The 18,394-nt window shown below is 36.0% G+C and overlaps 4 protein-coding genes across 4 annotated transcripts; 3 read left to right on the top strand and 1 right to left on the bottom strand.

Annotated features, from left to right (window-relative positions):
- Positions 1 to 952: 952 nt before the first annotated feature.
- LOC21407179 (pentatricopeptide repeat-containing protein At3g53360, mitochondrial) lies at positions 953 to 3,476 on the top strand. Its single transcript, XM_010109282.2, has one exon. The coding sequence runs from the start codon at positions 1,020 to 1,022 to the stop codon at positions 3,306 to 3,308; it is 2,289 nt and encodes a 762-aa protein (XP_010107584.1). The 5' UTR covers positions 953 to 1,019; the 3' UTR covers positions 3,309 to 3,476.
- A 280-nt stretch (positions 3,477 to 3,756) lies between these two features.
- LOC21407178 (DEAD-box ATP-dependent RNA helicase 57) lies at positions 3,757 to 8,799 on the bottom strand. Its single transcript, XM_010109281.2, has 12 exons — positions 8,577 to 8,799; positions 8,136 to 8,289; positions 7,899 to 8,023; positions 7,709 to 7,800; positions 6,647 to 6,743; positions 6,366 to 6,446; positions 6,054 to 6,286; positions 5,547 to 5,741; positions 5,375 to 5,465; positions 4,909 to 5,031; positions 4,476 to 4,626; positions 3,757 to 4,274 (listed from the first exon to the last, which is right to left on the bottom strand). The coding sequence occupies exons 1-12, from the start codon at positions 8,655 to 8,657 to the stop codon at positions 4,000 to 4,002; spliced, it is 1,698 nt and encodes a 565-aa protein (XP_010107583.1). The 5' UTR covers positions 8,658 to 8,799; the 3' UTR covers positions 3,757 to 3,999.
- Positions 8,800 to 11,043: 2,244 nt separating this feature from the next.
- On the top strand, positions 11,044 to 11,973 carry LOC21407177 (probable protein phosphatase 2C 55). Its single transcript, XM_010109280.1, has 2 exons — positions 11,044 to 11,808; positions 11,935 to 11,973. Exons 1-2 carry the CDS (start codon positions 11,044 to 11,046, stop codon positions 11,971 to 11,973), a joined length of 804 nt encoding a protein of 267 aa, XP_010107582.1.
- Positions 11,974 to 15,726: 3,753 nt separating this feature from the next.
- LOC21407175 (probable protein phosphatase 2C 55) lies at positions 15,727 to 16,918 on the top strand. Its single transcript, XM_024172996.1, has 3 exons — positions 15,727 to 15,955; positions 16,080 to 16,753; positions 16,880 to 16,918. Exons 1-3 carry the CDS (start codon positions 15,727 to 15,729, stop codon positions 16,916 to 16,918), a joined length of 942 nt encoding a protein of 313 aa, XP_024028764.1.
- Positions 16,919 to 18,394: the final 1,476 nt, after the last annotated feature.

The following is an 18,394-nucleotide window of genomic DNA, read 5'->3' as shown; positions in this document are numbered from 1 at the left end:
GTACGTATGTATGTCAAGAATGTGAAATCCGAGTTAAAAAGAAAAAGTGAACTTCGAGACTTTTTAAAATATCAAGAATGCCCTTTCTTAATTTCATTGTCGTTTCAGAAAAAAAAAGAAAAAGAGAATTCCATTGTCGTTTTCTCACTTTGGATCTTCTGTTTGAAGTCGTTAACCAGTTCCTTGTCTCCATTGTTGTAGGTTTTACCTGTTTCATCGTTTCGTACACGTTTTATCACTCCTTTAACCGTCACAGATACGACACGTTGTTTACTCAAGACTAACAATAAAATACGTGTCGTTTATACATGTTTTAAGAGCATGCCTTATTATTAACGCCGGTAATACGGGTCACGACACGACAACACGACAACACGACAAAAAAACGACACGAACTTTACGAATTATGATTAAAAAAAAAGAGGTTCGGGTCAAAATTGAATCGATTTGAAATTAACACAAAAAATACAAGTCAATTTCAGATTGGATCCGCCTAATCCGAATACGACACGAAATTCATAAAAAAACTAAAAAATACATATATTTGATTTTATTATGAACTTGTGATATCATGATAGTTATACTCAAAATCTTATACTATTATTTGCTTAATTTTAATGGATGTTATTATATTTTAGTGTGTTATGAATTTTAAGTTATTTCTAATATGTAAATTTTCGTGTTAATTTCGGGTTCACGGGACAATTTCATATCAAGAGTCATTTTCGTGTCGTGTCGTGTCAACCGTAAAGTAGTCGTGTAATAAAGTAGTCGTGTAATATTCATGTTGCGGTTTTTAAAAAATTTTGTGTCACAAGTCGTGTTTAAATTACCTGTAAATTAAAAAAAAATGATTAAAATACGACGCGAACACGATACGAAAATGACCACCCTACCTGTTATCCTTCGTGATTACTAGTCGTTTCACTAGCTCAGTCATTTTCTCGTCTTCTTTTCATTCATGAACAAAACTAAACTCCTCTTTTCCACTTTCATATCACAGAAGCACTATTACAGCCATGATAAAGAAACTCAAACCCCAAGTTCGACTGAGCTTTGATTATTGCACTAAACCAAGTTTTCAACAGCGAAACTTTCCAAACTTAACGACCGAACAATCCAGCAACGAGTATATAAAGTCGTTGTCCGTGCAAAAACGACACAAAGAAGCTCTTGAAGCATTTGGGTTCATCGAAAAGACCACAGATTTTCGAATAAGCCCCAGCACTTACGCCCATTTGATTTCCGCTTGCTCGTCATTGAGGTCTCTCGAACATGGCAAGAAACTCCACAACCATATCTTGACGTCGAAATGTGATCCGGACATTGTTCTTCGCAATCATGTACTGAATATGTATGGGAAATGTGGGTCCGTGAAGGATGCCTTGAAGGTGTTCGACGAAATGCCGCAACGAAATATTGTTTCTTGGACTTCGGTGATATCTGGGTGCTCGCAAAATGGGCAGGATAAGGATGCTGTGGAGTTGTATTTTCGGATGAGGCGAGCGGGGTACGTCCCGGATCAGTTCACGTTCGGAAGCGTTATAAAAGCGTGCTCTGGTGTTGGTGATCCATGGCTGGGGAGGCAGCTTCATGCCCATGTCGTTAAGTCAAAATGTGGGGATCACCTTATTGCACAAAATGCTCTTATTGCAATGTACACGAGATTCGGTCGAATAGATGATGCCTCCAACGTATTTTCGCGTATTGCGACGAGGGATTTAATATCTTGGGGTTCGATGATAGCGGGGTCATCCCAACTTGGTTATGAGTTAGAAGCTTTGCATCACTTTAAGGAAATGTTACGCCAGGGTGCTTACAAGCCTAATGAGTTTGTGTTTGCGAGCGCTTTCAGCACTTGTAGCAGCCTTCTGCAGCCAGAATACGGAAGGCAGATACATGGGATGTGTTTAAAATTCAGTTTAGGGAGAGATATTTTTGCTGGTTGCTCTCTCTGTGACATGTACGCGAAATGTGGGTTCTTGGAGTGTGCAAAAACAGTTTTTAATCATATAGAAAGTCCGGATTTGGTGTCTTGGAATGTCATTATTTCAGGTTTCGCTAGTATTGGAGATGCCAATGAAGCCATTTCATTCTTTAATGAGATGAGATATATGGGGTTTATTCCTAATGATGTAACTGTTATATCCTTACTTTCTGCTTGCAGAATCCCATCGACGATCTTTCAGGGAATACAGATCCACTCCTACGTTGTGAAGCATGGCTTCAATTCTTATGTTCCCGTGTGCAACACATTACTTACCACATATGCAAAGGGTTCAGCTTTAAGTGACGCTTTTAAAGTGTTTGAGGATGTGAAGAGCCGCGCTGATCCAGTGTCTTGGAATGCCATTCTAACCGCAAGTGTGCAGCACAACCAGGCTGAAGATGTTTTCAGATTATTTAGGACAATGCTTTTTTCTCACATTAGGCCTGATCATATCACTTTGAGTAATTTAATTGCAGCCTGTGCCATTATAGCATCTCTGGAGGTAGGAAATCAAGTTCATTGCTTTTCAATGAAAAGTGGGCTTGTGCTGAATGTTTCAGTCACTAATGGACTGATTGACATGTACACAAAGTGTGGATCACTTGAAACTGCTAGAAAGCTCTTTAATTTAATGGAAAATCCCGATATTGTCTCGTGGAGTAGTTTAATAGTAGGTTATGCTCAGTCAGGATATGGAAAGGAAGCTCTTGAACTCTTTAGAATAATGAAAGATTTCGGTACAAGGCCAAATGAAATTACATTTGTTGGAGTCCTTACTGCTTGCGGTCATGTTGGATTAGTACAAGAAGGATGGAAAATCTATAGAACAATGCAAATGGAACATGGAATTTCACCGACCAGAGAACACTGCGCTTGTATGGTGGACTTGCTCGCTCGTGCTGGACTCTTATACGAAGCGGAGGATTTCATCAAGCAAATGCCGTTTGAGCCTGACATTGTGGTATGGAAGACTCTCTTAGCAGCCTGTAAAACCCACAGGAATGTCGACATAGGAAAACGGGCAGCAGAGAATCTTGTAAAAATCGATCCCTCCAATTCTGCTGCTCATGTTTTGCTTTGTAGCATACATGCTTCTTCTGGAAATTGGGAAGATGTTGCTAGATTGAGGAGCTTGATGAAAGAAAGGGGGGTTAGGAAGGTTCCGGGTCAGAGCTGGATTGAAACTAAGGGTAGGGCCCATATATTTTTCGCTGAAGATACTTTGCATCCCGAGCGGGAAAGAGTATACGAAGTGCTTAATGAATTATGGTTGCAGATGTTGGATGAAGATTGTGATCTACTCGAGATAGGCTTTTGAAAAACAAATGAAGTTTTTCTAACTAGCTGACTCCCTTTGCAGTTCAGGACTGCATATTGGCTACCAATACCATAACCACTTGGGTTTGCTTCTTCAGTTTGAGGTTATTGTGGTTTTTAAAAGCTCTAGAAAGAGAAACAAGTTAAAAGGGCAAAATGCTTTTGTTCATTTTACCGAACACTATGGTTTCATCATTTTTGTGGGGAATACTTTTTAAAGGTTCGAAAGCAATCCAAAATTGGACCTTAATGTGAGATTCATTCATTAGTGTAGATGAATAGCATATTTGTTCTACTTGTGTGCTCCACATGTTGTATTTTGTGTACATACAAATCACACATTTATAGTCAAATTTTTAGTTACAACTTTTCTGCATTTTTATCAATATTTTCAAACGTAAAGCAGATGTTCTTTCATTCTTTCATTTCCAAACCTGTATATGCTGGACTTTTAGTAACGGGTTTACAACCACCCTGCCCAAGAGTGAAATGGGAAAAGACCAATTTGCCATTGACTAATGTCTATTGGATAAGTAAATGATGAACAATATATAATAATGTTATTCTCAATATCTCCACTCTAACCATGCTCATCAGTAACTAAAGGTGGCATTTGAGGTATGCAAAACTTGTAGCCTATGGCCAGACCGGAAAAAAAAAAAAATGAATACAATGTCATCAGGAAATAATAATTAAGAGGACTCCATGGAAGATTGATTATTTCCGACGACAGCCTTTTTCTTCCTTTTCTTTCGGGGTGGTTCTTCCTTTTCTTTTGGGGTGGTTGATATTGATTCTCTTCGTGGCCGGTGCTTCTTCCATTTCTTTTTGTGCAACCCCAAAGCCCAAGATGGAAACTCAGAGCCTGAGCTTTTCATTTCATTCGCTATGTTCCGCAAAAATGGAACATCTTCCTCTGTGTACAAAGTAATAGCTTCTCCACTTCTCCCCGCTCTACCACACCGACCTTCATACAAGATCAAAACCAACGCAAGAAGTTTTACAATCATATCAATGTACCATGGTATTAACTATGTTTTTTTTTTCTTTCTTTTTTTTATGTCTCAGACAAACCTTTCTGCTGAATTAGTTCCAATGGCGGAATGGCCACATGGATAGGTTACACATATTAGTATGAGTATAGTAGACTTGGATATTGGGTACGTACCAATCCTGTGAATGTATGCTGACGTAGAATCAGGAAAATCATAATTAATCACACAGTTGACACCTTTGAAATCCATACCCCGGGCAATAACATCAGTCGCGATCAACACCCATGTTTTGCCAGCTCTGAAGTTATCAACAGCGTTGTTTCGCTGTATTCCATTTGATAAATTAGCAAACCGAGTAGGTTTATGTTGTCCAGAGTAGATAGGGTTTGTAAATACAATTACTTGTGCAGCAAGGCAAAATACATCCAAATGACCAAATTAAGAATTTTGTTCTAGTTTCTGTTTAATTGAACCGTTCTTAAATCAGATGATGTGCAATTATGCAAGCTAGAAAAGAGCATTTTCTCTTAATAAATTATAGGGGCCTATTTTAACTGAACCATAAGGAATGAAGTTAATACATAGAAACGAGAAGAACAAACTTACTTGTGCCTGAGATAAATCAGAATGGATGACGTCAACCCTAATGTTGTCAACTACCAGTTCTGCATGGAGTTCCTTAGCTCGCTCCTTGCTTTGAACGAAGATTAGCACCGGCGGATTCAGACTCTACCAACAAGTACAAGGTAAAACAAAAAGGATAAGTTGGTCAAGGAGATTTAAGATGATTCAATTGGAAATACTACTAATAGTGACAAAATAACAGGTACGCAAATGCTATTGCATGAGAAACAGACATGTTTATTCTTTTTTTCCAATGGGCATTTATATGGAGCACAAACCATATAAGGTGCTTACCGTCAACCTTCAGGTTCTTTAAAGAATTCATTTCACAATGATATGAAAATCAAAACCATCTTTTCAGTTTTACTAAAAAAAGTTTTTCCTTTTAGACGAGCAGAGGAAGTCTAAGTGAAAGAATCGTTCTGTCAGATGCAAACTAGCATCATACCTCTGCAAAGCTTTGACGAAGTGCTAAAAGTTTGCCTTCTTCACTTCCCGCAAAAACCAACTTCTGCTTGACATTTTCAGAAGCTGTATTCCTATTTGAAACCAAAATGATAAATTCAGAATATGTAATGCATACTGTACACTGGTTTTGCAATAAAGTAACATTAACTTACTTCCTGCCAATAATAACCCGAACAGCGTCATGCATTATTGTACGCGCAAGCTCTTCGACAAAATCAGGCAAGGTAGCACTAAATAATGAGCGTACTATTGAAGGATTTGAGCATGCTTTGACCACTGAATCAATCTGTTTTAACAACCCAAGCTCAAAAAGCTTATCAGATTCATCCAAGACAAGGTACTCAACCCTGCGTAACACCAGAAACTTGTGAGAAAGAAATTCAAACCAATTCCTTTAAACGCTGTCTATTCCCTCTTTGGTCAACAAGAAATGAGACTCTAAATACTACGAATTCCAGTTATGAAGGGGTAATATGCCTAATGCCTATTATGAATATAAGTGAGATTTGGGTAGTCTTGATGCAGACATATATTATGCCTTTTTCTGTTATTTGAATACAGAACGTAAATAAATTGCAGAAAACCAAGATAAAGTTTTATTTTTATGTTATTATCATCATCAGTAAGTCCAAAAGACCAATAAATTTAGCACCACTTACTTGCTTAAATCAATATGCTTCTTCCGGATAGCCAACTTTAACCGAAGTGGAGTAGATATAAGTATGTCACAAGAGAACTTTGATAAGTCAGCTCTTTTTACACGCTGTTTAGACATTAATTTAATACAAAATTTACATCCCTCAGCAAATCTTTTGCATTCTCTGGTTGTCTGAGTAGCCAATTCACGAGTAGGGCAAAGGATAACAGCTCTGATGCCGTCTTTAGATGCACGCTGATCACATTAAAAAAGCACATCAGCATAATTCAAGAATCAACATCTAAAAATATAGAAAAAAGCATGCAAAAAGTACCTTAAGTTTCATTAGGATGGGGCAAACAAAAGCCAAGGTCTTGCCAGAGCCAGTTGGAGCACAAGAAAAGCACTCCCGTCCCTAAGAGGAAAAAATGATCGAGCTATTAAAAGGGATTGAAATAATGATAACAAAGTGATTTTAACTTCATAGAAAAGTTAATAATGCTCCTGCAACCAAACCATGGATGGTCAATTTTGACCTTCTATGAGTGAATATATGAAACCAAGGGAAGGAAATGGAAAACATGAGCATAGGATAGCATAGAAGGAAGAACATACAGATAAAAGGACTGGTATAGCCTGCCTTTGGATTGGCGTTGGCTCCTTAAACCCAAGGTTTGCCAAATTGCGAAATAATTTTGCCTTGCATCCGAATCTGTAAAGATAAGTTCTTATTTTCAGTCATAAATACAGAAGATTAACATTTCAAGATACCAAAGAGCAGAAGAAAAAAAGAAAAAAATGTAATTAGGAGTTAGGACAATGATAATATTATAACTGAAAAATAGCAGTGTAGAAGCTTATAGGAAAAGTATGGATGAAAAAAAGCTTAAGCTTTAAGACCATTTCCAATGTAAATGCTAATGCTAATTGTATATTTAACATCAAAAAATATGATATGGTATGTTACTTTCATTTTTGCTCCAATGCATAATGCTATTTAAAATGATAAATCTACCTTTTTCTATAATCATTAAGTTTTGAAAGTTGTAAAAGTAAACTTTTATTTTAAAAATAATTAGAAAATGCAAAAGTTGCAATGATTACATAAAAAAGTAAACATCTCAACCAATAGCAATCGAATATCAAATTTCTCATATGCTATACTTAGTGGGAAATTTGCCACCAAGTATAGCATATGGAAAATTTGGCACAACAAACAGTATTGTATTGAAAAATATTTTTTGCACTCAAATGTTAAATTTGCAATTGGCACCTCAATTATAGCATTGCATTGGAGATGCTCTAAGGGAGAAACAAAATTAAGCCAAAACCCAAACAAAGAACACGGCATGGTAGAAAAGAGGAGGAAGTCAAAGAAACCAAATAAAATCATAAAAGAGCCGCACATTCTCTAATTCTATGCACTTGCACTTAACGGAAAATCTAGGATAAGAATAATAAGCCAATAACAACAATAGCAACCCACTTTAAATCAACAATGGCTACACCATGAAAGAGATACTAATGAATTACCAGAGGGGACTTGTGCACTGCAAAAAGAGTTCTAAACATGCCGAAAACTCATATAGAATTTCAACATATTATTGTATTTTATACATTCCAAAAGGAAAAAATAAATCTTTGGTAACTTTTCTTCAAAAGGAACAAAAGGCATACCTTGAGCTTAACTCCGCAAAATCTCCTAGTGGGGAGGGGATATTGTTCCCAGAAACATGAATGTTGTGCTTCTTCCTGAAAAGGGCATCCCTCTAGCCTCATGAACAAAGGAAAACACAGATGATGTTACGCGGAAATCAAAAACAAAATAGAAAAATCACTCTTCTAAAAACAAAAAAGGTAGAAGAACCTCTAATTGCTGATAAAATTTCTTTTTCTCCAGAGAGAGATCATTCTCAGGCTGCTCATTTTCTTCTTTCACCACTGGTTCTTCTGATTTTGAACTCTTGAAAACGCTAAATCCCTCCACGGTTTCTTTTTTTTTTTTTTTTGACACAGATAAAAAATTTTCAATAAATAAATCATTAAATAAGGCTTAAACCTTTAATTCCTTTTGAACAGAAATGGTGAAACCAATTATAATTACCAGAACGTATTGTCTTCCTCTTTCTCTTCTTCACACGTACTTTCTCTTTCTCTTTCTCTTTCTCTTTCACTTTCTTTTCCTCTTCCTCTAATTCTGGTTCTCTATCTTCGAACAAGCTCGAATCGTCAATTGCTTTATCGCTTTCCTTCTTCTCCTGAACAATATCCAGGTCCAATACTAAAAAGATTAGTGCTGAACAGAATCCACTACATAAAAAAACCTTAACTTTCCCGAGAACCAAACAGAAACTAGAAACCGATCAGGTCATAGCAAAAGCGGAAGAAAATTATCAATCAATTCATCAGTTTCCTTCTTCTCCTAAACAATGTCCGAACTCCGAATACAATACTAATACGATACATATTTAAAAAAAGAGAGAAAACAAATTGACTTTCTCGAGAGCCAAAACAGAAAATAGAAAACTGATAATGCTAATCGTACCTTGAACATGGCGATGTCGGCGGCGAACTTCTTCCTGTCGAAGTGGGTTCCGGCGAAGAGAAAAGACGAATCTTTTTCCATTTTAGAAGGCGATAAAAATTGAATTTATTATTATGGAAAGCCAAAACAAAAAAGAAAACCCTAAACTCTGCAAATTAAATTGCCGGAGAATTGGTTTTATCGGCGATGATAATGAAAATGGGTTCCTTCCTTCTATCTTAGACCCTACACTAAACCCTGCTATTGCTGGAACGACATTTATTTGCAAGTCTGATAATAACCAAGTATTGAAAAACGACAATGTTGCATAAGTGTCTCTAGTAAACGACAAGAATGGGGAAGGAGAGAATTTTGTCAACGACACAGAGCTCCGTCTCGCCATAAAACGACAAGAACTCAAGAACAACATGGCTTAGAAAACGACGAACTCGGGAAACGACAACATCACTGAGAGCAACATTGTCCTGAGAAATGATAATAACTAATTCAACATTAAGTTAAAAAAAAAGAATAAAAAATCTAATTCAACAAATGTTCCATAAAAAAACTAAAGCTTCATTCGCTTCGCGGATTCAAGTTTTCAATTCGAGTTGAGATGTGATATTTTCTAAGAGCTTTTAACTGTAGCAGAAAAAATTAGATTCGACATTTTCTGAGAGCTTTTAACTATAAAAACTTATAACTGAAAATTTGAATCTGCAAAATGAACGATACCTAAGTATTTTAACAAATAAGTAAAAACATAATTCATTAAACTACGTATTTTAACGAATAAGTAAAAACCCTTTCAGGTTCACTCCAAAATAACACAAGTCAAAATTGGAAAAAAGAAAAAAATTATTTTTTTCATTTCACCGGGATTTTGTCATTGTTTATATGACGTTGTTTTCAATATTCTTGTTCATTGTTGAGTTAGCTTTCGATCAGTCTAGGTCTCTCGTAAAAAAGGAAGAAAGAAAACTAAAGGTCTACGGCTAGGTCTCTCGTAAATAAATCCAATGAGTACAAAACATGTATAAAAGTTATATTAGAAAAAAAAAGAAGTTAATGTTAATAATACGTACATGATATTCTTTTACGGTAAATTGGAGAATTTATGAGTAGATCATAGTCATATTTTTTTTCAATTAAAAATGTACAGTTCGACATTGTTGGTACAAATACATGATTGTTAATAATCTAAGATTAATATTAGCATTTTCTAATATTAGAGAGTGATGAAGTTTGAACCCGTTTCAACTCGGTACAAGATTCCACAATAGAATGAATAATTAATTTATTACCTCAACAAATTAAGTTGATAGATTCAGCCAATCAAATAATTTAATTTCCAATACATGTTTATTATTTTTTTATTGTGAAAAAATTATGATATTTTCCCATTTTGTATAGTTCTTTGTATGTTAATCATTTTGTATAGTTGTAAGGATGAAATACGGTATTACGGATCATTAAATTTTTATTAAACTTCTTTTTGTTTGCAAATCCTAATCACGTTATACTTAGTTTCTTATGAAACCCACTTCTATAGGGATTCACGTTTGTTTTTCCTAATCGTCGTAAATTCAACTTAGATTCATATTCGAACAAGTTACATATCACATTAATATATATATATATATATATATATATCCAATACATGTTTATTATTTTTTTTAATGTGAAAAAGTTATGATATTTTCCCATTTTGTATAGTTCTTTGTATGTTAATCATTTTGTATAGTTGTAAGGATGAAATACCGTATTACGGATCATTAAATTTTTATTAAACTTCTTTTTGTTTGCAAATCCTAATCACGTTATACTTAGTTTCTTATGAAACCCACTTCTATAGGGATTCACGTTTGTTTTTCCAAATCGCTTTATCTCCTAATTCTAGTTGGTGTTTCGTAAATTCAACTTAGATTCATATTCGAACAAGTTACATATCACATTAATATATATATATATATATATATATCAATTTGTTAGTACTCTTTTTGCATTCCACAAATACGTACCACTCAACAAGAACTGAGAGAGCTGAGGACTTGAAGAAGAAATAAAAGGTTTGTTTTTCTTTTTGAACTACTAATTAAGACTTCAATTATCTTTGTTTGCGTTGGTTGGAGTGGTTTTATTTTTATTCTATTTATAACTTTTATCTTTTATACTTTTACTTACTTATTATCGAATGTTTTTTTTTTAGTTAGAGCATAAAAAAATGGTCAAATTAAATGTTTATATTATGGCAGTTAGATTATAATTACAATTCTTATTTAAATGATTTCTTTAATAGATCATGATAAATATAATAGTCACATTCATATTCATTATCTATTACGTACAAGTCCTGTGCATGCACTTTTGCTTTTTTTTTTTTTAAATAGAAATTAATTTGTCTATTTTAAATCGTTATATTAATATATAAACATTGAACAGTACATATAACCAGTTTCAACAAGAACTGATCAACACGAAGAAGAAGATGTGTGCCGGGGATATCATTACCGATCATCAAGCAGCTACTACTTGTAGGCGTTTGAAGATCGTATTTAACCAGACGTTGGGTGTGGCAGACGGCGTCAGTGGCTGGGCAAAACAAGGCATCGACTCCGGCCACTACGCCCGCAAACTCATGAAGAACTCGGCTGATGCAGTGGTAGCTCTAAAAGGAACTGACGGAAATCCGATAGGTGATCCTGAGAGGATTCTCCAGGAGGCTTTCTCCAACACAACTGGCGTCCAAGGGGCGTCCACGGCTTGCATAGTCAGCCACAACGACGGGGTTTTACGCGCCGCGAATGTCGGGGACAGCGGGTTCATGGTGTTCAGGGACGGGAAAATGATGTACAAATCGCAGACTCAGCAGCGCCGCTTCAACTGTCCCTACCAGTTAGGGAATCACAGCTCATGCGACCGTCCCGATTCTGCCATTCAAATGGAAGTCACGGTTATGGTGGACGACCTTGTAGTGCTCGGGACCGATGGATTGCTGGACAACATGCACGTCGAGGAGATCGAGAAAATCATTGCGATGACGATGGTAGCGAAGGCAGAGAGAGAAGGAAAGACGGTGGAGGAGAAGTTGGCGAGGGAGATAGCAGAAGCCGCGTATTACAAGTCGTTGGACAAGTATGGCGATTGTCCTTTTGTGAGAGCTAGTTTATTGGAGGGGAAGCATCACAAAGGAGGAAAGGTGGATGATATAACTGTTGTGGTTGGGAGGATTATCCAAAACTACGATCTCCAGGTAATTACTCTGTTTAACTTTTTTATTTTTTGTTCATGTGTTGAAGTCACAGATATGATATTTAATATGAAAAACTCAAGTATGCTTGTTTTGTTTCACGTATTTATTGATCTATTTTGTTTGCAGATCAAGATCAACTCAGACCAAAAAAGTACCCCGGAGTGAAGACGGTCAACGCACGAAGATGATTGTACGAGGCTTACTTTTGAATTTTGTTGATTTGCGGGGGTTTTTACTTTGCAAGCGTAGGCACTCTTTTTCCCTTGCTAGGTTTTTCCCATAGGGTTTACTAGCAAGGTTTTTAATGAGGCCTATCATAGATTCTAACTATCAAAGGCGTGGTTTAGGCTTTGTTTTATGGCGTCAGTTTCTGCTTTGCATCGTTTCCCGCTTAACATATATACAAGTTTAGTTTTGTTTCTAAGATCGTTCTTGATATGTAATTAGAACGCATGACGTTGGATTTGCTTTGATATTTTCCATTCTCTTATTAATAATATGTTGGGGATGGGTAGATGATGAGGGTGCTACGGGGGTGCCAACTTAGTTGGGATTCTCTGGTGCACCTCCTGATCCCTATCACCCAACAACCTCAGTTTTTAGATTTGGATTGTACAGCATTCTTTTCTTGGATTTTTATTTTGTTTATACATACTTTTGTATTAATACTTAAATCATTGCTGTTGTTTTTTCGCATCTTAAGTCCTAAATATGTATACATTTCTCACAAAGGTTGATTCGAAATATTTCGCCTATTGAAAGCGCAATAAAATATCAATGCGATACTCCGAGGTCAAATTTTTGACATAATCCTTCTATCTAGTCATTACAACAAACTGGTTTTACACCCCAAGTGCAGCATCCCCTCCCCCCCAGCCTAGCAACTGCCTCCCTTCGATGAGCCCCCGTGCCCCCAAGCCAAACGCCCCCTCCCTCCGGCATCCAGCCCGTCGGGCCCATCCCCGCACGAACGCCTTGCGGCCCCCGTGAATTTGTTAAATGATCCTTAAATGAAGATTGACACCAATATTAATTAAGATCAGCTTAATTAATTAAGAAAGGGGAGGGAAAAAAAAAAGATCAGCTACACCAGGCAAATTAATTAAGAAAGGCAACAATATTATATTAGTAAAATGAAGAATTGGCTAATTACGTACTCGAGCAATAGGAGTGAAAATACTTCGGCGAGTGGGAGGTGGCCTCGTGATGTAGGGAGAAGAGCCAGAAATCAAGCAGAGCAATCCAACGGCCATGGCGGCAGCGGAGACGCCAAAGCCGACATCCATGCCGGAGTGAGTTTGGAGCCAAACGAGGCCAAGAGCTCTCCGGTGCAGAATGCGAAGTAGGCGGCGTTGAAGTAAGACGAAAGCAGATGTTGATCATGATGCTTGCGGCGCTTATTGGTAATGTTAAATTCTGAATTGATCAGCTCCGTGAGAGATGATGTTGGGCTTAAGGCAGCCACTTCCCAAGGCCACCAAGTAAAGGGCTGTGAACAATATCGCCGCCTTGAACCCTCTTGCTTCCTCACACTCCTGCTGATCAATATCATCTCTGCAGCTAATTTCATGATCAACATCTTGCAAGGCGCTGGTCTTAGTTCATCCACGTGAGCTTGGACCGCCAGTAATATGAAACCCTGCACCAAACCGTATTATTACATATTAATCATATCATTTATATATATATATATATATGTTGGGATTAATTAGTAAGCTAGGATCATTAATAGAAGCTTGGAATCATGAATTAATTACGTACGGAGAGCTCAACAAAGCCAAAAAGGAGCATGGCCCGAAAGCTGCCTAAATAAGAATCGGAGAGAGAGAAGGAAGACATACCATTGAAGTGGTATAGTAAAAAACATGGAAGTTAAAAAAGACATACCATGTGTTAAATAGTAAATGCAGAAAATAATAAAAAAAAATTACACAAAAAACGCTAGCATTTCTTGTTTTCTAATATTCTAAAAATGTCATACGTTCCTTAAAAAAAAATCGTCTTACGTAAACTCAACTTACATTCTAAACGTCATGTTGTCATTAATTTATACACAAAAACTCTGTTACCATATAACTTAAATTTCTTTTTAATCTAAATTCATATTCATTAAATTACGTATTTTAACGAAGAAGTAAGAACACTTTCAGGTTCACTCTAAAATAACACGCGTACAAAATTGAAAAAAAAGAAAGGTTTTTTTTTTTTTTTTTTTTTTTTTTTTTCACCGGGATTTTTTCAATGTTTATATGACGCCATTTTCAATCTTCTTGTTCATTGTTGAGTTAGCTTTCGATGAGTGTATATAATTAGGATTTGCCCACTCCAATTACGGATAAGTAATATATCATAAGTCACTAAGTACGCTAAACAATAAAAAAAAAAGAACATATATAATTGTAGATCCGATTGAGGAAAACAACCCAGACATCTAAATCTGGGTAGATATCTATGAGAAAACTTAAAAATTAACAAAAAGAAGAAGAGAAGGACAAATACTACCCGAGATCAATTTACGCAAAAAAAAAAAAAAAGAAAAAAAAAACAAAGAGTAAAATAAAAATAAAAATAAAATATAGAAAGGAAGAAAGAAAACTAAAAGGTCTACGGCTAGGACTCTCGTAATTAAATCAAATGAGTACAAAACATGTATAAAAGTTCTATTAGAAAAAAAAAAAAGAAGTTAATCTTAATAATACGTACATGATATTCTTTTACGGTAAATTGGAGAATTTATGAGTAGATCAGTCATATTTTTTTTTTCAATTAAAAATTTGCAGTTCGACATTGTTGGTACAAATACATGATTGTTAATAATCTAAGATTAATATTAGCATTTTCTTATATTAGAGATTGATGAAGTTTGAACCCGTTTCACATAGCTTTGCTTTTAATTTTGAAGACTTGCGTTTAGATTCTTAATCAATCTATAATAAGTTAGGGTGTTCGATAAATGTTAGATTCTAAGAATTTAGTCCCGATTGTAGGATCAACTCAGTACAAGATTCCATAATAGCTTGAATAATTAGTTTATTACCTCAACAAATTAAGTTGATAGATTCAGCCAATCAAATAGTTTAATTTCCAATACATGTTTATTATTATTTTTTAATGTGAAAAAAGTTATGATATTTTCCCATTTTGTAAAGTTCTTTGTATGTTAATCATTTTGTATAGTTGTAAGGATGAAATACCGTATTACGGATCATTAAATTTTTATTAAACTTCTTTTTGTTTGCAAATCCTAATCACGTTATACTTAGTTTCTTATGAAACCCACTTCTATAGGGATTCACGTTTGTTTTTCCAAATCGCTTTATCTCCTAATTCTAGTTGGTGTTTCGTAAATTCAACTTAGATTCATATTCGAACAAGTTACATATCACATTAATATATATATATATATATATATATCAATTTGTTAGTACTCTTTTTGCATTCCACAAATACGTACCACTCAACAAGAACTGAGAGAGCTGAGGACTTGAAGAAGAAATAAAAGGTTTGTTTTTCTTTTTGAACTACTAATTAAGACTTCAATTATCTTTGTTTGCGTTGGTTGGAGTGGTTTTATTTTTATTCTATTTATAACTTTTATCTTTTATACTTTTACTTACTTATTATCGAATGTTTTTTTTTTTTTATTTAGAGCATAAAAAATGGTCAAATTAAATGTTTATATTATGGCAGTTAGATTATAATTACAATTCTTATTTAAATGATTTCATTAATAGATCATGATAAATATAATAGTCACATTCATATTCATTATCTATTACGTACAAGTCCTGTGCATGCACTTTTGCTTTTTTTTAAATAGAAATTAATTTGTCTATTTTAAATCGTTATATTAATATATAAACATTGAACAGTACATATAACCAGTTTCAACAAGAACTGATCAACACGAAGAAGAAGATGTGTGCCGGGGATATCATTACCGATCATCAAGCAGCTACTACTTGTAGGCGTTTGAAGATCGTATTTAAGAAAACGACGTTAACTGATCAGCCGACAAGTATTCACGAAAACATGAACACAAATCACGATGAAAGTCGTACTAGAAACTCTTGCAAGCGATTAAAGATTGTTTTCAAGAAACCAGATACTTGTGCAGATGATCATGAAAGCATGACCAAAAAGCATAGTATGAGGATAATTATGAAGAAAAAGGGTTTGAAAATGGTTTCGTCACCCTTCTACATACCGAAAAACGAGGAGGTGAAGCCGTTAGGTGAGGACGCTTACTTCCCAGACGTTGGGTGTGGCAGACGGCGTCAGTGGCTGGGCAAAACAAGGCATCGACTCCGGCCACTACGCCCGCAAACTCATGAAGAACTCGGCTGATGCAGTGGTAGCTCTAAAAGGAACTGACGGAAATCCGATAGGTGATCCTGAGAGGATTCTCCAGGAGGCTTTCTCCAACACAACTGGCGTCCAAGGGGCGTCCACGGCTTGCATAGTCAGCCACAACGACGGGGTTTTACGCGCCGCGAATGTCGGGGACAGCGGGTTCATGGTGTTCAGGGACGGGAAAATGATGTACAAATCGCAGACTCAGCAGCGCCGCTTCAACTGTCCCTACCAGTTAGGGAACCACAGCTCATGCGACCGTCCTGATTCTGCCATTCAAATGGAAGTCACGGTTATGGTGGACGACCTTGTAGTGCTCGGGACCGATGGATTGCTGGACAACATGCACGTCGAGGAGATTGAGAAAATCATTGCGATGACGATGGTAGCGAAGGCAGAGAGAGAAGGAAAGACGGTGGAGGAGAAGTTGGCGAGGGAGATAGCAGAAGCCGCGTATTACAAGTCGTTGGACAAGTATGGCGATTGTCCTTTCGTGAGAGCTAGTTTATTGGAGGGGAAGCATCACAAAGGAGGAAAGGTGGATGATATAACTGTTGTGGTTGGGAGGATTATCCAAAACTATGATCTCCACGTAATTATTCTGTTTAACTTTTTTATTTTTTGTTCATGTGTTTAAATCGCAGATATGATATTTAATATGGAAAACTCAAGTATGCTTGTTTTGTTTCACGTATTTATTGATCTATTTTGTTTGCAGATCAAGATCAACTCGGACCAAAAAAGTACCCCGGAGTGAAGACGGTCAACGCACGAAGATGATTGTACGAGGCTTACTTTTGAATTTTGTTGATTTGCAGGGGTTGTTACTTTGCAAGCATAGGCACTCTTTTTCCCTTGCTAGGTTTTTCCCATAGGGTTTACTAGCAAGGTTTTTAATGAGGTCTATCATAGATTCTGACTATCAAATGCGTGGTTTAGGCTTTGTTTTATGGCGTCAGTTTCTGCTTTGCATCGTTTCCCGCTTAACATATATACAAGTTTAGTTTTGTTTCTAAGATCGTTCTTGATATGTAATTAGAACGCATGATGTTGGATTTGCTTTGATATTTTCCATTCTCTTTTTTATTTTTTATTTTTTCGTTTCACTGGTATTTTGTCATTGTTTATATGACGCCATTTTCAATCTTCTTGTTCATTGTTGAGTTAGCTTTCGATGAGTGTATATAATTAGGATTTGCCCACTCCGATTACAGATAAATAATATATGATAAGTCACTAAGTACGATAAGTAATATATGATGAGTTACTAAGTACGCTAAACAATAAAAAAAGAAACATATATAATTGTAGATCGAGGAAAAGATTCTAACTATCAAAGGCGTGGTTTAGGCTTTGTTTTATGGCGTCAGTTTCTGCTTTGCATCGTTTCCCGCTTAACATATATACAAGTTTAGTTTTGTTTCTAAGATCGTTCTTGATATGTAATTAGAACGCATGATGTTGGATTTGCTTTGATATTTTCCATTCTCTTATTAATAATATGTTGGGAGTGGGTAGATGATGAGGGTGCTACGGGGGTGCCAACTTAGTTGGGATTCTCTGGTGCACCCCCTGACCCCTATCACCCAACAACCTCAGTATTTAGATTTGGATTGTACAGCATTCTTTTCTTGGATTTTTATTTTGTTTATACATACTTTTGTATTAATAAGTAAATCATTGTTATTGTTTTTTGACATCTTAAGTCAGATGCCCTAAATACAGTGTATACTTTTCTCATAAAGGTTGATTCGAAATATTTCGCCTATTGAAAGCGCAGTAAAATATCATTGCGATACTTCGAAGTCAAATTTTTGACATAAATTATATCCTTCTGTCTAATCATTACAACAAACTGGTTTTACACCCCAAGTGCAGCATCCCCTCCGCCTCGCGGCCCCCATGAATATGTTAACATTGCCTACAGGACAAATCATAGAGATTGACACCAATCGGAAATAGAGAATTGTATTCAGTTTTCTGTCTTGTTTCCAAGTAGAAACTGCGTGTCACATAAAAATAATTACATTCCTCACAAAGGAGACGCAAAAAGCCGATTGGCCTATTCATCAAGACCATACTCTTCACCGAAGTACTTGTCAACTAGACCATTTGCCATGTTTCTAAGGTCTTCGTTTTCATGAAATTGAAATCTCTCCATGGCATCAATTCCATCCTCATGCTCAACCAGCTTTGGTCCCTCTCCATTTGGCATCCCCCTCAACACCTGCAC

Source organism: Morus notabilis, unplaced genomic scaffold (assembly GCF_000414095.1).
Source record: "Morus notabilis unplaced genomic scaffold, ASM41409v2 Scaffold342, whole genome shotgun sequence".
NCBI classification, from domain to species: Eukaryota; Viridiplantae; Streptophyta; class Magnoliopsida; order Rosales; family Moraceae; genus Morus; species Morus notabilis.
Note: the sequence above shows the minus strand (reverse complement) of the source record. Positions and strands in the feature narration are given on the sequence as shown.

Excerpts from the sequence above, each read along its gene's own strand:
- LOC21407179 (XM_010109282.2), top strand. The coding sequence starts at position 1,020 with ATGATAAAGAAACTCAAACCCCAAGTTCGACTGAGCTTTGATTATTGC.
- LOC21407178 (XM_010109281.2), bottom strand. The coding sequence starts at position 8,657 with ATGGAAAAAGATTCGTCTTTTCTCTTCGCCGGAACCCACTTCGACAGG. Across the intron at positions 8,290-8,576 it reads CCGACATCGCCATGTTCAAG|GAGAAGAAGGAAAGCGATAA; the intron begins GTACGATTAGCA and ends GATATTGTTCAG. Across the intron at positions 4,627-4,908 it reads CTGATTTATCTCAGGCACAA|CGAAACAACGCTGTTGATAA; the intron begins GTAAGTTTGTTC and ends AATGGAATACAG.
- LOC21407177 (XM_010109280.1), top strand. The coding sequence starts at position 11,044 with ATGTGTGCCGGGGATATCATTACCGATCATCAAGCAGCTACTACTTGT. Across the intron at positions 11,809-11,934 it reads TCCAAAACTACGATCTCCAG|ATCAAGATCAACTCAGACCA; the intron begins GTAATTACTCTG and ends TTTTGTTTGCAG.
- LOC21407175 (XM_024172996.1), top strand. The coding sequence starts at position 15,727 with ATGTGTGCCGGGGATATCATTACCGATCATCAAGCAGCTACTACTTGT. Across the intron at positions 15,956-16,079 it reads AAGCATGACCAAAAAGCATA|ACGGCGTCAGTGGCTGGGCA; the intron begins GTATGAGGATAA and ends TGGGTGTGGCAG. Across the intron at positions 16,754-16,879 it reads TCCAAAACTATGATCTCCAC|ATCAAGATCAACTCGGACCA; the intron begins GTAATTATTCTG and ends TTTTGTTTGCAG.